The sequence below is a fragment of the Protomyctophum bolini genome (genome assembly GCF_963924005.1).
Source record: "Protomyctophum bolini genome assembly, chromosome: 8".
In the NCBI taxonomy this organism is placed as follows: domain Eukaryota; kingdom Metazoa; phylum Chordata; class Actinopteri; order Myctophiformes; family Myctophidae; genus Protomyctophum; species Protomyctophum bolini.
Genome location: NC_137869.1, coordinates 16,469,080 through 16,486,544, shown reverse-complemented (window position 1 = coordinate 16,486,544; position 17,465 = coordinate 16,469,080). Strand labels below are relative to the sequence as shown.

The window sequence follows — 17,465 nt, the reverse complement described above, 5'->3', positions numbered from 1 at the left end:
GGACAGTATTAAGATGTTGATATTACTTTTGTATTGATCTTATAAGGCCGTAGCTGTCCTTCAAGTGTTTTTTGACTCCTTGATCCTTGACATCTTCATTCCACGAGTCAAAGGAGCGAATTTTTGTTTAGTTTGTTTTTTTGTAAATTGGAGGTACCGTAATACATTTTGTTCTGTCTGTAAGAAAAGCTTCTCCAGGGTTTGGGCCATTACAACCGTCATCTCCAGGCTGGTGTTTACATTGATTCTGCTGCTCTCTTGTGGACACTTTGTAAAGACAAACCAAGAAAATGTCAGTGCCAGGCCCAGACCTGAGATTAATAGAATGTCTAATGTCTGGATATTTACATTTATAAAGAATATTTGTAACTGCTGCAATTAGATCCCATAGGCTGGAACGATCCGCTGTGATTGGCTGTTTGGACACCTGCTGCAACAACAGCTTTGAAGTGGTATCAGAATCAAATCAATATTAAGGCGGATTATATTTGATGAAACTTTACTTTTAGCCAATAAATCAAATTTAAATGCACCTCCAAAAGTATTTAAAGCTAAGTATACCCCCCCACACACAGTACAGTAACAAGGACATGACAGTTTTGATTTATTCAGAAACATCCTTTTATTAACTTAAATATTACAGTAAACATAAGTCAAGAGGCCAACTTGCCTTATTTTTTTTAGGAAATACCAGTCAATCATCAGAACAATGTAATTGTCTATTTTTCTTCTTTGCTACAGTTTTGAAGCAACACCAAGTAAACAGAAAAATATCCACATGCATAACAGCCCATTTATGTCTAAACAGTCCATGATTAGGGCATCGCTATGGGAAATGCAAAAAAAGATACTTGTTGCTGCTCAGTCCCAAAACTGAAGTTGACCAAAAGAACAGGAGACGCTAGAGATGGAGAGATATGTGAGAATAAGTTAAGACGATGTCGCAGCTGGTAAACGTTCAGAGAGAAAGGTGACAACTGCCCATCAGAGGAACTCCTCCTCAAGACCATCATCAGTGATGCGTTTCCAGTTCCACTATGGTCCATTCACCCTGTGGAGACGCAGCGTCCTCCGGGGAGAAGCTGGTCACAGTAATGCTGGTGGAGGAGTCCTCCATGGGCGAGATGAGCTCCGCCCAACGTTTGAAAGTCTCCTTTTCGTGGGGCAAGAAGGCCTCAGTCTCCAGGCAGTCCCGTGACAGGGACAGTGTCTGCTTGATGAGGTACTGGGCCAGGTTCAGCTCCTCGGGCACAGGGTTTATGACGCCCAGACTGGAGCCCTGGTCGGAGAGCAGCTGCCTGAGAAGGCTCCAGTCTCGCTCGGCAAACTCACAGTTCACCTCATCGTCTGTGCTCTGCTTCTCTTCCTCGGCCCGCTGTACATTACTCTTGTCCTTGTGCGAGCAGCGCTCAATTGCTTCGCCCACATCCGTCTCGTAAATGGGCGAGAGGGCTTTGGATGGACGGCGTTCATGTTTGCTGGTTTGATCCAATCTGTCACAACCATTGTTGCCTAAAAGCAATTGACAATACTGCAGAATGACAACGTGTTTCATTCCTCCATAGTTTTTGTTTTGTTTTTTTAAATGTCAGAGATATTCTGATACTACTCACAGTTACAATAAAACATTACTGAATTTCCACCCTTAATGCAACTGATGCAAATGATCACCCACTGTAGTTGGGTCAAAACCGTATGGTGGGGAAGCAGTTTCACTGAGGTTATCACCACACCTGGCCACATTATGGTCAGTCGATGGCTAATATTTTTGATTAGTACTAGATCACTGCTTAAAAGAAGTAGGAGAACGATGAACAGCTGCCTTAAAGGTAATACAGAGGAATGTCTTTTTTCTGAATGTGTCTCTTTTATCCACCAGTGTCAAAAAAACAGTAAACCATGCATTAACACTAGTGAGCTTTCATGTCTTAGGCATGAATATGTTTTTGTGAAGCTCTTTCAATGAACTGTCCCAACATAAAGACTGTATTACGGTCACAAAACCCTAAATGCAAGCAACAATGAGTAGCAGAACAAATGAACACCACCAATTACCTTCTGACATTATTATTATTATTTGTCTTTCCAAATAAATTAACAATTTCACCCTAAGGTGGCGGAAATGCAATGTTTGGCATTGAAAGCACAAAATAATTTAATATGTTTGCACTGGTATATCGCAGCAGGGTTTTCCATATAATGACAGTGAAAAAAGAGAGACATGGCAGAACCATTAAGTCTGTTCTAGAAACACAGCAACATACTAGTACAGGAGACTAAACAAAATCTACTGAACAAAAAGCTCATACTACAACACACTATTTTCTTGAGACTCTATCTAGAAACACCAGTCTAGTGGGAATGGCAAAAGATAATGGATACAAAAATCAAAACAAACATAAAACAAAATGTTGGATGGAATAAAATAATGATAAGCAACGAATGGTCTCTAATAGTAGCATGCATGTGTCTGCAAGTGTATTAAGCTGAATCACAGGTACAATTTATGGAGGACAAAGTTAAAATGGCTCCACAAAGGACCCTGGGAGAAAGGGTCCCTGGTGTAACACCATGTCTCAAAAGCAGTCAATTTAAAGTGGCAGTTTATTGTGGTCAATGTCATACAAATATTTTTGATTTATAATCTCATATTCACTTGCCACACAGCATAAATTTGTAATTGAATTTCATAAAATAGAATAAACACTGCTTACTCAGGATTTGTGTTTGTTAAAATCAAAATATGGCCAAAACCTGCTCTAAATCGTATGACATAAAAGAGACAATGAAAATAACTTAACTAGCATTATATGTACATCAAAGTGCATTGATATGACTATGTCACAGGCCTTGTCGCAAGGTGGATTCTTTAAACCAGCACATGGCATTAATTTTGACATACAAACAATTCTATCCATGTTGTTGAAACGAACATTGCTTTTTCCCTTTATTTTAATGTAAACGGTGACATCACGGGCTAAGTGCCTCTGATGTTAGGTAGTTTAGTTGTCAAATATGTACATTTTAGTGTTTTAATGAGACCAATCTCCATCCTTAAAAAGGATATTGGCGTTACAAATTCAAATGTAGAACAGTTGCACAGTAAATGATTTTGAGATAAAGCCATTTAGCTATGAGCAGATCAAGAGATGACTGCTCATAAGAAATTTTAATATGTACTGGCATGTCTAACTAGTTCTTAAACTAGTAATTGCAATAATATCCTTTTTTTCTAAAGGAGACCATATGTTAATGTGTTGGATGCAGATATGGTCTAGGCATCGGACCAAACAAAACCTTCATCGATGGAGTTTGGGAAGAGGATGGGGTTTGACTTGGGTTTCTAGGAGGGTCCATAGATCATACATTACCTGCTGGGGATTGTGCGGTAAGTACAGCAGAGTCCTCTGTCAGCTGAGGCTCATTTAAGTCTAGGTATAAATCAGCTCTCTTGCTGTCTGAGGGCTTGGCAGGGTTCTTGCGTTGCTTCCCATTGCTGTAATGCTCAGTATGTCTGAGGTCCAGGTGGCACGGCCGCTCCTGGGGTGGGAGGTCTCTGGCGTCATTGTCAGAGCCGAGGATAATCGACTCTACTCCATCCACCTGAGCTACCGGACACTCTGCTTGCCTAGACTCCTTTACCTCTGATTTATCTTCTTGCTCGGTGCAGAGTTGTTTGCCCTCCAGCTCTGTGCTTTCCAGATGGTCTGAGAGTCTGTTCTTTTGTTCAGTGGAAGGGACAGGGTCGGGCTGAGGGGTTTTAGAGTCACATTCAAAAACGTCACAGGGTGTGAGAGTATTGTCAGGTTCTTGGGGTGGGGTTTGGATGCCACCTTCTTCTGAGGCCAGCTCCTCACACTCCTCGACAGAGAGCAACACAGAGCGACGGAAATTAGAGGCTGACTGGTAGTCAGTCTGCTCATTCTCCTGCTCACCGGCTTCATCATCGAACGCAAGGTTGACGATTCCCTGAAAGTGGGGCGGGGGTTCGGTGGGGGGAGCAAGGCCCTGACCGGGGAGGACCTCGACCTCTGACCTCTCATCTTCAGTCTCCTCCTCTTCCTCCTCCTCCTCCTCCTCAGAGAAGAGTTGGTGGTCGGGAACGCTCTTTGCAGTGAAGGCATCGGCAGGCTGTTCCTCTGCAGGTAGCTCGTCCCTGTGCAGCCAGGAGCGGGGGCGCAGCCGCGCTCCCTCCTCCTCGCTGGTGGTCTCCACCTCTCGGCCTCGGAGCCGCACCTCAACTCTCAGGCCGGCCCCGCCTTCGCATATCTTCAGCTCCTCTGGTGTGCTGGTGTCGCTGCTGCTGCGGCCCAAAAAGTCGTGACAGCGCATGGTGCCGCACTTGGACACACCTCGGTCATTGGAGCAGTCGTCATCCTGCGAGCCTCCTGCGTCGTAGTCCTCCGAGCGTGGCTTGATGTCATCAGAAGACGTAGTGTTGCTGCCAGTCTCTGACTCAGGGGTGATCTGGTGATGGATACCTCTCCATGAGTCCTCCAGCGGGGTCTCGGAGCTGCCCACGCTACAGGGGGTGTCCGGGGGAAGCTCTGTGTCTTTGGGTGAATTCAGGGAGCCGAGTTTGGCAGGGATGGCAGAGTTTGGCGAGTGTTTCCCTTTACTCTGTTTACAAGGAGTGGCAATAACAGAGGTGACATGGGTTGCTCGGAGAGTTGGTGGTGGTAGAATGGACTCGACTCGACTGCTGTTCTCAACTGTTTGAATTTTGGTCTTTTGGAGACTGTGCTCTGGGTCCGACTCTGAATTCAAGGAAAGGGAACGCGATTGTGAATCCCCTGCACCTCGGCTTAATGAATGGGTGCTGTCACTGCTGTGTGCTGTGGTTTGGTGAGAGGAAACCGTGTCTGAGGAGCTCTCTTTATGTTCTGCAACTCCAGTGTTATCAGGTGTAGAAGATGTTATTTTGCAGTCCACATTTTTGCCATTCACTGCCTCTTTCCCTTTAGTTCCCAGTTTCTTTGAGGCTTTCATAGCTCCGCCAGATTTTGGTGAGCCTTTGTCTGTGGATAATTCAGTAGCACTTTTTGGCTTTGCTAATGGTTTTGCTAGCGGAGATTGCTTGGAGGTAACCGATGAGCCTTTAGTGCTGGATTTAGTCATGGCTCCAGTTGATGAAGTAGGTTTTGTCATCTTTTTCTTAGTGGCTTCATTGGTTGCTTTGTCCGCTGCTGAGGACTTGGACGCATCCTTGTTGTCCTCTCTCCTGGGCGACGCAGGTTTTTTCATGGCAGATCCGTGTCTCGAAACTATATAGAGAACACAATGTTAGAATAGAAAAGAAAACCAATGCTTTGAGTTTGAGTGAATTACTAAATCATGCAGATCTTACCATGGTTTTCCGTTGCACTAGCTGCAGGTGTGCTTCTCGCCTTCATGTCCGCTCTGGATGTCACTGCAGTGGATCTCTCTGCAGCGCCCAGCTTGCCTTTACTGCTTTCTCTCATACTTGGCTTATTGGTAGGGCTGTGTTAATGCAAGAAATAGGCAATCAGAGCCATTAAAACATGTTTTCAATGTAATATATACATCTGGCAGGTGGGGGGATGAGTGTGGGGAGGGGACGATAGCGGTTTATTTCTATTTTTGTTCAATTGTTAGCCTATTCTCGGCCAGAATTCCCAGGTAGGTATGCTTTAGCTAGGCAAAAATGTCAGTTGCCATTCAATCTTAAATTGAAAAAGAGTTGTTGCTGACGTGACCTGTGAGAGTGGGGGTGTTGCGACATACTCACAGTGAATGGTGGTGGCCTGATATCTGGGTACAAACAGTTTTCTGTTTGAGTCATTCATGCATTACCATGGGACAACAGTGGGGGGCAGCAAAGTTGTTTCTAGCGTTTCTCAAGGACAAGTGTCTGAAACATGACTCCAGGAATAAACAATCACCTGTTGGTCTTTGTTGTGTCTGTTTTCTGAGGCTTTGTCACAGGAGACTTGTTCATCACCTTAGTCTGCTGTTTTGGCTTGGGCCCTAAAAGAAAACACAGATTACCACCCCATGTATATGCCATGACTAAGTATTAGCACTTTTGAGAATAACAAACAAAGGCTGTTTTTTTATTGTGGTGATGCTGAAAGGCCAACACGCTTAAACATTATTAACCAATGTGAATATAATCCACCAATAAGTATTAATAATAACTATTTAGAAAATAAGACAATCAATAAAGAACCTTGATGAATAAAATAAATACCGGTAGTAGTCTGATGATGTCATATACATTCTGTATGTGTATTGACAATAATAATACACACTGCTCCTGAATACAATCTAAAAACGTTAAAAGGCTCTGTACTGTTGCTGTTGTTTAAAAGCTTAAACTACACCAATTCTTTTCCATGCAACTCCTTGCAACATGCAACTACTTGCAACCATTATCACCAAGGGCATTTGCAAGGAGTTGCATTGGTGCGGTTAGTGCTTAAGGCCCAGAATGCAGAGGTTTAAAAGCATAAAAACTATTTGTGGGGCAGGGATAACATATGGCACTCTATTTCTCTTCCTTTATTGTAAGAGGAGGGATGGACATCTGAGTCCCGGAGGAAACTGGCATCAGTAACGATTACCCCACCTCCCCCAAACAAGCATTCGCCATCACCACAAAAGCTCTGGTCATACCCCCTATAACCCTAGTAACAGGTGTATTGGGGTTTGACCTTTGCTGTTATGCAGTTAGTCTACATGTAAATTATGATGCATTCAGTTTACCGACAAGGGCAATCTAGTGTGCAACAAATGTTGATACATTAACATCATGTACGATATATTAATGCCGAAACAGGATCAACAGACTTGTGAAGTAGGCTCTATAATGGCCTAATCCCTGTCTCTTTAGAGGTCAATACGGAAAAGAGAAAGCTGTCCTTTATTAAATATTTAAACGGTCTTAGAAGTACATTATGTCTGTGGATGGCTGTCACCTTGTACCACTAAGGTCATGGTGCTGCAGTTAACTACCCTCTACCTATATTTCATTTTAAGTATGTTTGGTAGCTTTCATTTACAGTTCACAATGTAGTATTTACTGCCATTGCTACTTGTTTATCATTTGTTGTAGTGGCGAAACAAACGTTCCTTCCATGGGATAAATAAAGGCAATGAAACTATCAATCAATCGTTAATGAATAGATTTCGCTCCCAGTATCTCTAAAAAGAAAGTCTCTTGCACACCCTTATTACCTGTATACTGTCATGATTACTAATAATGTTGAATGAGCCGATTTATGATTGTTCTCTTTTATTCATGATGAGAGCACATGTCACCTTAAATAGGTCCACCATAGGTTAGACAACCTACAAATATTTTATGCCTTTCTTTTCTTCCATTGCTCTGTAAAGCACTTTGAGCTGCATTTAATGTCATGAAAGGTGCTATACAAATAATGTTTTATTATTATTACAAAGGATGTTTCTGTTTGGTTCATAAAGATAGCCGGATAAAGGACTTGTAGACCGGAACATTGTGATTTCCCATTAAAGCCTTTAACTGAATTTGAAGACGGTGTGCTTTTTCACTTCCAGTATCCACAAATATCCAAGACCATTGTGTGTGCAGCATGCTTCATGCTAATAAATGTATAAGTCTCCTCAGCTAACATGTGCCTGAAGCCAGTTCTCCGGCATATCTACTTGGTTATGCTGATGTGCTAAAAAGCAATCAGCGTCAGCTCCAACACTCCACAATTAATTAAAACCGACATGGGTCACAAACCTGGGATGGCCTGGCTGCTGTTGCGTGGGCTTCCGGCGCTGTTCTCTGGCGAGACACTGCCTGACGTGGATGAGGCGGTGGGTTGAGGATGGGCGGGGCCATCTGTTTTGACTACTGTGCTTTTCAGAGGCTTCACTGGCTTGGTCGGGCTTGGGGATGTGAAGCCTGGGGGGGAGGTTTTTGGCCTGGCACCGGGGCTAGGCCTCTTCTCTGGGTCCTTAACACCGGCGGCGCTTCGGAAGCCGTTGGCAGTCGCCGTTTCCCGCCTCGCCCCTGTGGCTGCTGCGCCGTTGGCGACTGGTGCGGCCGGGGATGCCTTTGCTTTAGGAGCCGTACTACGCTCACTGGGTCTGGTTTTCCCATTCTTTGCCCTGGATGCTTGAACATCTCCTGGCTTATTAGATGTCCCCAGTCCATCAGACTTCATGGCTGCCACAGGAAAGCGAGGAGGACCGACAATCGTGGATTTGGAGACCTTCTGGGTCCTGTGCATAGGAGGGCTCTCAGGTGCAGGTGGCTGGCATTTTACAGGCTTCGGCTGCAAGAAACAAATCAGAAGAAACCACATTGGTCATGTGACAATAACTAAACTTCCCAGTATGCAGTATAGTGTCCAGACTTGGCTGCTTCATGTTGTTACGGGAGGCACACACAAAGCCTGGTGTTCAGTTGTTGTTTGTGTAAGAAAAGTAGTTAACCACTTTCATAGTGTACCTATTTTGAGCATGCCAAAAATAAAAATAAATAGTCTACAAGCTCACAAGACGTTGCATCGTGACCTGTCGTAAGCTTGTAGATCAGCTATTATTGAATAGGCCTTAAATGGTTAGACAGGGCAACTGATACTTGTAAATGCTGGAAAATGTAATTAAAATATGAAAAAACAGTACCTATGTTATAATTTGGCCTTCTCATAAACTATATATTTTGAAATAAAGTGTTTGTATTGCTACCTGTACAGCCGCTTTTGAACTTCTCATTTTGTCCTTTTTTCGGTTTCCCTATCTTTAATAAAGCATAACAGAAGCACTTCTCTTGCAGGATGTATCAGAACTGTCTGTGTCAACACCTACAGTATGGGAAGGTGTGTGGCGCTTCTCATGCTAAACATCTCATCAGTCCCTCTCCCATACACAGAACAGTATCTGTTGAGCACTGTTGTGTTTATACTGCATATTATCGGTACTGTGAGGAGTTGTTGCATGTTGCACAGTGATTATAATAATGGATTATACAGACTTACATGGATTTCTCTGAGCTAAAATGAGCTCATCAACTAACTGAGCTAGTGTTTTTAAAATGCATTCCAAGTAATTTCCCAGCTAAAATTGTAATATGATGGAACTAAAAAGGTATGAATATTGAGTATCATGTACCTGTGAACTGGTGAATACAGGCTTTTTACCAAGTCTTCTGTCATCTCCTACATCAAGAGCAGCTTTCAGGGAAGAATAACAAACACATTCCAAGTTACAACCACAGACCTTCCAGTGGCATTACAGCAACATTATGATGTTCTTCTACAATCTAAATCAAACATTTAGAACAGTCTTTCTGGACACTTGGATGAGTTCACATTCAGCAATCCTACCTGCAGCAGCAATCCTCGGTCAAAATTAGTATAAAAAGACGAAGGCAAAACATAGCTACACCATACAGTATACTCAGTCAAGCATATCAATCAGCTGTGTCCATCTAGCAAACATTGTTTTCAACACACACACACACACACACACACACACACACACACACAAACACACACACACACACACACACACATCTAAATATATAATATTCCTACAAAATGGTGGCTGTTCATGGTGAAAATAACCAGTGTTGCTTATTTAGTCAATATGCTTGTGTATTGTTTTCATCTCAGACACAGCCTCTGTGATTCCATTGCCAAGAAATCTACCTGTAATAGCAAACCATATAGAGCTGAAATCTAGCCAAATCAATTATTCATGTAGTGCATTTCAGCACACAACAAGCTAACGAATGAGAGAACTGGATTTTCTTCTTGATTTGTGGACCCGTTATTCCCCACCCGTTAAAACACCAGAGCATGCTAGAGTACGGCTGGCGCATTACCATGATAGCCCACAGTCGCACACTCACTCATCTGTCTAGGGCAGCTAAAATGACACCCCCCACCCCACAGAAAAAAAACAACAACAGGGTGAAAATAGTACACGAGGAGCACTAGCAAAATAATGAATGGAGCAGCAGTGGTGAAGCAGCTGTGCAAAGTGAACCATTGCAGGTTGGTTCCATCAGCAGGCAGCATACGTACACACCAATGGCTCTGGTGCATTTATCTCTCACGATGCAGAGCCATCATCTCTAAGCTTGGTAAGGCACAGAAAAATACTCCCCCCTCCACACAAACACACACGCAGGACACACCGCAGCATGAATATCCTGAGAGTGGAGATTTGGACAGCCGTGCAGTTACAGAAAGCCTCATGGCTCAAAGCTCCCAGATTAAAGATGTCCTCCCCATACCTGCCAGTATCTTCTCACTGTACATCAAGGGCAGCCTCTCCCATCCCTGCGTGTGGCGGATGGCATAAAAAGACTGGAGAAAGAAGGTCCACAGCCTCTCGTGTAGTGTACGAATCTCTTGGCTGAACGGCTGGCAGAGGGAGGGGGAGAGTGAGAGAAAGGGAGGGAGGAGGAGAGGAGGAGAATGGAAAAGGGTGCGCTTCGGCACAAGCGAATCAGCAGCTGCTTGAAGAGCCTTTCACCATAGCAACCAATACCCCTCCCTCCCTCCCTTTTGCTTCACTCTTTCAGAATCCACTTGAGCTAAATCACTGATGTCACAGCCTGGCTGTGGCTAACAACTGGCTGTTTCTTCACCTCTCTCTCTCTCTATATATATATATTACAAATAATAACCAAAACCTGTCAGGGAGGAGCTATGATTCTACTCTCCGCCCAGTCACCTCATCACTTTCCCACTTTGCCTCTCCCACCAGCGGATATAACAGCCAGATTAGTGCAGGCCACTCCCATACCTCAGTGTCTCTTAGTTTAATCCATACTGCCGTGTGCCTTCACTCATGCAGCCAGGCCATTTCCCCAAGAAAATGGCGTACAAAATATCTAAACCCGATTGTGTGTGTGTGTGTGTGTGTGTGTGTGACAGTGTGCGTGCGTGCACGACTGCGTGCATGTGCGTGAGAGTGGGTGTTTTGGGAGGTTGGGGGGGGGGAATTTACAATAAACAACGGAAGATTTAATATTTAATGCTTGTAGTGGTATCTTATGAATTGTTTTCCGGTTGGCCGATTGGAATTAAATTAACCAAGCATCACAATGCTCCCATATCTGCAACCAGTGTGCAGACTCTACTTATTTTTTATATACTGTATATTAAATAAACTTTGAAAACACACAGCACTGTTGTTTCTTCGGAAATGTAGCTTAAAGCAGGGGTTCTCAACGTTTTTGGCTGGGGACCCCCGGAAATGCTTTGGCCGTGTCTCATGGCCCCCGCCCCCCCCCCCCCCCTCCCCACCCACAATACAAATTGGTCGCTACAATAACCTTAATAATAGTGAAGATTCATCATAAATAAATGCTGAAACCAGATATAATCATTAAGAGACCCACAGGTTCAGAACCCCTGGCTTAAAGGACAACTTTAGCTTTTTTCAACCAAGGTTCATGTTTTAGGTTGTTATTAGAGGAAGTAAAAGATGAGTGTACATATACATATTTTTTGACAAACTTTTACGGTGATTTCTTTATTATTTACTATAGTCCTACTAGACCCCAGGAAATTACATCTGGCCACACAAGATCACAGGATTACTGAATGTGAAGGGGGAGTACTAGTGGGATGCCATACTGTGTGTTGTAGGCTCACTATGACAGTGGGAGGTGACCGTTTGTCACCTCCCCCTTCGCATTCAATCGATCCCGTGATCTTTTGTGGCCAGATGTAATTTTATGGGGTCTAGTAGGACTATAGTAATTTAAAAAGAAATCGCTATAAACTTTTGCAAAAAAAATACATATTTAGCCCCATGTTTGAATGCCCCTGTCAGAAATAGCTAAAACAAAAGAAAGCAGCAAATGAAACAAAATTTACGCTCATCTTTTGCTTTCTCTAATAACAACCTAAAACATGAACCGTGGTTGTAAAAAACAAAAGTTGTCCTTTAAGTGTATTTGAAATTAAAATGTACAAATACAAAATAAAACAGTATGTATTGCTCACTTCTTGATGCACATATTGCTCCATTTCCTCCCTGTACAGAATTTCCACGGCCAAGAAGAGGTCACAGCAGTTGTCCACAGTCACACCTTCTCTGATGGCGGAGCACAGTTTCTTCAACAGGGCGGGCTCCCGGGTGATCTTTTCTCTCTGGAAACACACACACACACACACCAAACACTGAGAAAACCACTGGAGGGCAGTGGGCAGTGAATCTGTTCTTTTGAGAGTGCGAGTGGCACATGTAAAACGTATACTTTATCATATGACAGCATTGTATTTTTTTTTACAGCGCGTCTCTGCAGGAAGCAAGCCGTCTGTAATCGATCCGAGTGTGTGCCTCTGTCTGACGCAAACCGTTTGGACCGACCAGCGCCACATTTCTTGTGCACACTGCCAGTAGGCCACAGAATGACATCCACACATTTCTTTCCACATACGTTTAATGTTGTTACTTTAAATTTCATAGCAGAAGTCATTGGGGCTCTGATCGGAATTAAACCAACCTTTGGGGTCTTATCCCAGATTACTGACGGTCTGATGCCACAGGCTGGCCACATTGGAGCCAATCAGTCCCGATATCCACATGGTTCTATTTTTATTTTCATCCCAATTTAGTCATCATGCCAATTCCTGTGAATTCTAGTCCATTGCACACTGCTAACTCCTGCAGTTGGTCTTAGGTGAAAGGCGGCCTTGATGTCACACTTCAGAGGAGTGGTGCAGCTCTCCATGACATGGCTGACAGTGAGGACTTTTTACACACAAAAATTGCAAGTTGGTGAGCGACAAAGCATAAATCGGTGTTAATCCATTTAGGCCTGAGGGCCATTCTAAAAACGCCTCTAAATCCTGACCTAAGTTTTCTGAAAAACTATTTATATAGCAGCATCACATTTTTAACTTTTTTGAATACTGTACATACTGTATAGAACCCCAAAATGGGTTCCCGGCCTGGTATTAAATCAATTAGGGATGGTCAAGAGGTGCACGCACATGCACAAATTGCAACGGGTGCAGGATCCAAAAAATTACTAAGAAATACAAAATAATGTATTGACAACAGAGCAGATGAAGGCCGGTGATGCCGAAACGTTGTATTTTTTGTCCGCTCTGTTGTCAATCAATCAATGTTCCCTTACCCAGAGTAGATTTTGGAAGGTGTCGGTGTGAATGACTGCGGGGAGCTGGCTGATGATCACACTGAGGCTGTAGTCCTGCAGCTCTGTGGCCAGAGTCATTACCTGCTTGGCCCACTTGACCTCGGGGAGACTGCCAATCAGCTGCTCAGTGCCACAGAGCACACTCACAGCATCATTCGCTGTCTGTGGATAAACATCAATCAGCTAAAGTAGCTCTTGCAGTACATCTAGAAGAACACAAACGTGCACACAACATAAAGCAAAGTGAAGCCACTCGCCAAATCCGGGAGACTACTTTGGCCAAGTGTTCGTGATAATTGGTGGGAAAGTCGAATTTAGAAGGCAATAATTCTTGCCACAGACATTAAGAACTCTGGGAGTGTACAAATGGAAGCAAATGGACCCTAACGAGGTTACAGATCAACAAGGGTCCATTTGGTTTCTTTCTGTACACTTGGAGTTACAACTAGAAAAGTCGCAATTTTGAAAAATTGCAAAGTGTGGTTGCCGCAGTCGCTTACATAGGCCCCTCCCACTAATTTTGCCAGCCAATTACAAAGTCACGTCACCCCTGTGATCATGCGTAACTATCCCCCAACTATTATCCCCCAAAAATCATGTTTTTGCGACAAACGGTTACATTTCTCGCATTTGCGGCGCCCCCTATGGATGAAAATGGAATTGCTTTTGGAACTTGGTTGATTGAACCTCCCGCGACATTCCGTTCGCGATTTATGGCATTTCTTGTCAAATAGGCCCCTCCTACTATCTTCGGACGATTACGGCCGAACGATACGCACTACCAAAATTCTGCAGTTAGTGTTTTAATCGGATAGGTTCGGAGATCATGTGTGTTGGAGAAAATTCAAATTTGCAGGATTCTTTTCCTGACGAAAATGGGCGTGGCCTATATGTGGAAATGCATCATGACCCAAGGAATCCATGGAATAAGAAAAACTTAAAGTGGGCTGTTATAGTGCCACCATGAGGCCGACTGATGTAATTCCTTTTCAATTAATTTTCATAATTATTATGAACCCCCCCGCCCCATTTAGTCTTCGATTTCCCCATTATAAGTCTATGGAGAACTAATTAATTAATATTAAACTATACAACGGATCTCTTAGCAAAGCACACGATTGAAGCCGGTCGATTTGACATATGGCTCGAGTGTGTGCGGCTACACACAATAACAATAGTCAATAGTCTGGTTGCCCTGTTACGGCAACCACACTAATTACAAACAATGGTTAAATTATCACTGACCATTTGACTGTGTACTGTGCTAATACACAGCACAATATTGTGGTGATGAAAGGCAGAAGGCAAACAGCTTCATTATACATTTCAACCACTGACCAATCTATCAACATTTGAATTATTACAATTACAATTACAATTCATAATGTAATAAAGACATTTTATTGGATCATTCACAAATTGCCTTCCTGTGGAAAGAAACTAACAAAAAACAAACTACATATACATGGGAGAATGGGATATTTGTGCAACTGTATGCTGTGTGAGGAATACACACCATGTTTTCAGTTATGGCTGCAAGAAACTCTCTCTGGAGCTCACATGGCAGAAGGGAGAAGTTCCTCTCTGACCAGCACTTCAGATAATGTTCCACAACCCACCTATAAAATACACATCACTTAGAAAGGGAAAATAAGGGGAATATTTACTACTTTTACTGATTCACCCAGCAGATGGCTGCTCAGATATAAGTCTTGCTCAGGGGCACTTCAACATACTGAGTGAACTGACTGATGGTCGAACCGGCGACCTTCCTTTCCAATTTCCAGACCGCCACAGCCACTACAATTTGACTTCTTAATGCCTTTCAAATTAAATCATCAGTAAATAACTGGTTCTCTGTCATGCATGTACATTTACTTCAAACAATGTCTACTGTGTGTAAGGCCATCATCTGCTATATGGCAGCTGTGGTGGTGACACAATGCACACAGTGTGAGCAGGGGGCCATAAGGTTAGGAGGAGGAAGTGGCGTTTCATCTGCATTGAACGTTCAGTTGTTTCTATCTGTAATTTAGGTCAGCTCTGTGATGGGACCGTTTCAGACAAGCTACTATGCTGCCAAATTCCAGGCCAGACAGATTCATTAACCTCGCTGGCTTGCAACATGGGGGTGACTTCAGCCAAATAATCCTGAAATCATGGCACATTTCCAAAATAGTGCCTAGTTCTCGGTCCCTCGCTCTTAGATTTGATCATACGTCGTTAACTATCTCAATCAATGAAATTCAGGACAATCTTAATGTACCCACTTTCAAAAGATGTAGGCACAGTTAGTTACAGTATATTAGGCTGTGGAATCAACTACTGTATGCAGTGCTGCACAGTGCAGTACAGCTCAACGTACTCTCACACACGCGTGACTCATCACATCAGAAGCGCACACACACACACCCACACAACAGCCCACAGCTTCTAACATTCTGACCTACATATACAGTACTTATCTGTATATTCACTGCAGTGGGAACTAAAATGAGCAGAAAGTTAATCAGCAACAGTACCACTTCACGCTCACTCAGGTGCACTCGAGCGTATATTTGTTTACAATTATCCCACGCCCTACAATTATCTCATTTCATTGCACTGAATATCGGTCAGAGACAGGAAAGTTCAAAGAGACTTTGTCTCCATTAATCTGTTCTGAATGCACAACAATGCCACCATAGCCCACTGAGCTCAAACAACACCCTGAGTTCATGTGATTTACTTAAAATGAGTTGATACTGGAATGGTGCCATACCCTCACTGGCAATGTGACAGCAATGCATTGAAGAGAGTAGCTCAAGCTTGAGTGAAGAGTATGCAGAGAAAGGCAAATGATAAACATTGTTTAAATCCTCAAAATGAAAGGGCACATCTCCTCAGCATTCAAGATCTTCGTGACCTTTGGTGTGTTCTGAATGCATTACCAGGTGCAATATTCTCATACAGCAGTGATGGCTCTAAAAGGCCACGATTGAGTATAGCCTATTTTTGCTGCCATTGCCATAACTTGTCATTAGCGCAATTCATTCAAATTCTGGTGACCTTCAAATGATGACATGTCCATTTAGCAAATCGTTTATTGCTACAGAAAAGAAAATGCTTATTTCTTCTGAAGCTTTTCAGAAATAAATGCTAAAAACATATCTTGCAGGACATTTTGGTTGATATAAACTACTGTACTACAAGCTGATTACGAACGTCACTTGTCGGAAGCTGAGTTACGATAATGGAAAATAATAGAAACCACACATTCACATACTCCAGTAAATTATAATGACGTTTCCCAGTACAGGCTCAAAGCGCCGTCATTAAAATTTATTGGACAATGCGAGTGTGCGGATTGTATTTGGTTGATCAAATAAAAAAATCTAAATGAGAACATGAGCTTTGCCAATAGGGAAAATATTGTAAAAGTGCATTGAAGATCCCTTCATGCAAACATATTCCTGAAAGAATTCACTGTTTATTTTGAACTGTAGAGATTCATCATGATCGCAATACAATGTAGTTTTGCAAAAAAAAAGAGGTAAATAAATAAAATACTACTGTAGCCTATCAAATATTTTTGACAGGCTTTGTCACTGTTATAGACTGCATGATTGTGGCAAAACCTATTGGGTCAATATTGAGATCAGTTATTAAAACAATGCCATTGCCAATACCCTTAGAAGGGGAATCACGCCGAAATGCGTGATGTAATTGCTGTCTGTGTTGTGCACGCATCACAACCACACGCCTGTGTCACTTCGACACCACACCTTCTCTCCCCTTCTCTCTCTCGTCTCTCTAGACTCGACAACTACATGCAGCATCCAATCTGCAACCCCACAACGCATCGCTGATGCAACGCGGTGTAGGCTTGTAGATCAGCTGTGTTCCCTCTTCCCTGCGCGTCGAAGATAAAAGGGGAAGAAAATAAAAAAATAACGCGTGACTGGAACTAATAGGGAGAACCGAAATTGAATTATTTGGATAGGTACTCGGCAGGTTCGGTTCGGTTCCTGCTTGGTCCCAAGGTTCGGTACCCACCCCTAGCAAAGACTGCATATTCCTGATCCTACATCAACTGGTAACAACACTCCTTTGTGGTGACACACTCTTTTCAATACAACGGCACCTTTCCAGACAACCTCTGATACATTCCTGACACTCTTTGAGTGGGATCAACTCCCTGGATGAATGCAGTATCCATCCACACTCACCGCTTACACAGCGTGTGGAGGCTTTGAAGGCCTAGGGCTTGGCTGAGGGATAGGCACTCTAGAATTGTCTTTTGGACCCCATCAACAGCCATCTGAAAAGAAAACAAAGAGGGGGCATCTTCAATAAGAAAGCATCTTAT

At 43.1% G+C, this 17,465-nt stretch overlaps 1 protein-coding gene across 3 annotated transcripts in view; it reads right to left on the bottom strand.

The window, feature by feature from the left end:
• Window positions 1-597: 597 nt before the first annotated feature.
• The window catches only part of btbd8 (BTB domain containing 8), a 30,871-nt gene continuing 14,003 nt past the window's right edge, over window positions 598-17,465 (bottom strand). For all 3 annotated transcript variants that reach the window (XM_080771127.1, XM_080771126.1, XM_080771128.1), the window contains 11 exons: window positions 17,326-17,417; window positions 14,634-14,736; window positions 13,097-13,279; window positions 11,958-12,104; window positions 10,235-10,364; window positions 9,106-9,167; window positions 7,730-8,267; window positions 5,904-5,988; window positions 5,348-5,481; window positions 3,372-5,264; window positions 598-1,512 (listed from right to left, as the gene is read on the bottom strand). In XM_080771127.1, coding sequence (XP_080627253.1) covers window positions 1,013-1,512; window positions 3,372-5,264; window positions 5,348-5,481; window positions 5,904-5,988; window positions 7,730-8,267; window positions 9,106-9,167; window positions 10,235-10,364; window positions 11,958-12,104; window positions 13,097-13,279; window positions 14,634-14,736; window positions 17,326-17,417 — 3,867 coding nt within the window. In that variant the 3' untranslated portion in view covers window positions 598-1,012. The remainder of the gene's footprint in view (window positions 1,513-3,371; window positions 5,265-5,347; window positions 5,482-5,903; window positions 5,989-7,729; window positions 8,268-9,105; window positions 9,168-10,234; window positions 10,365-11,957; window positions 12,105-13,096; window positions 13,280-14,633; window positions 14,737-17,325; window positions 17,418-17,465) is intronic.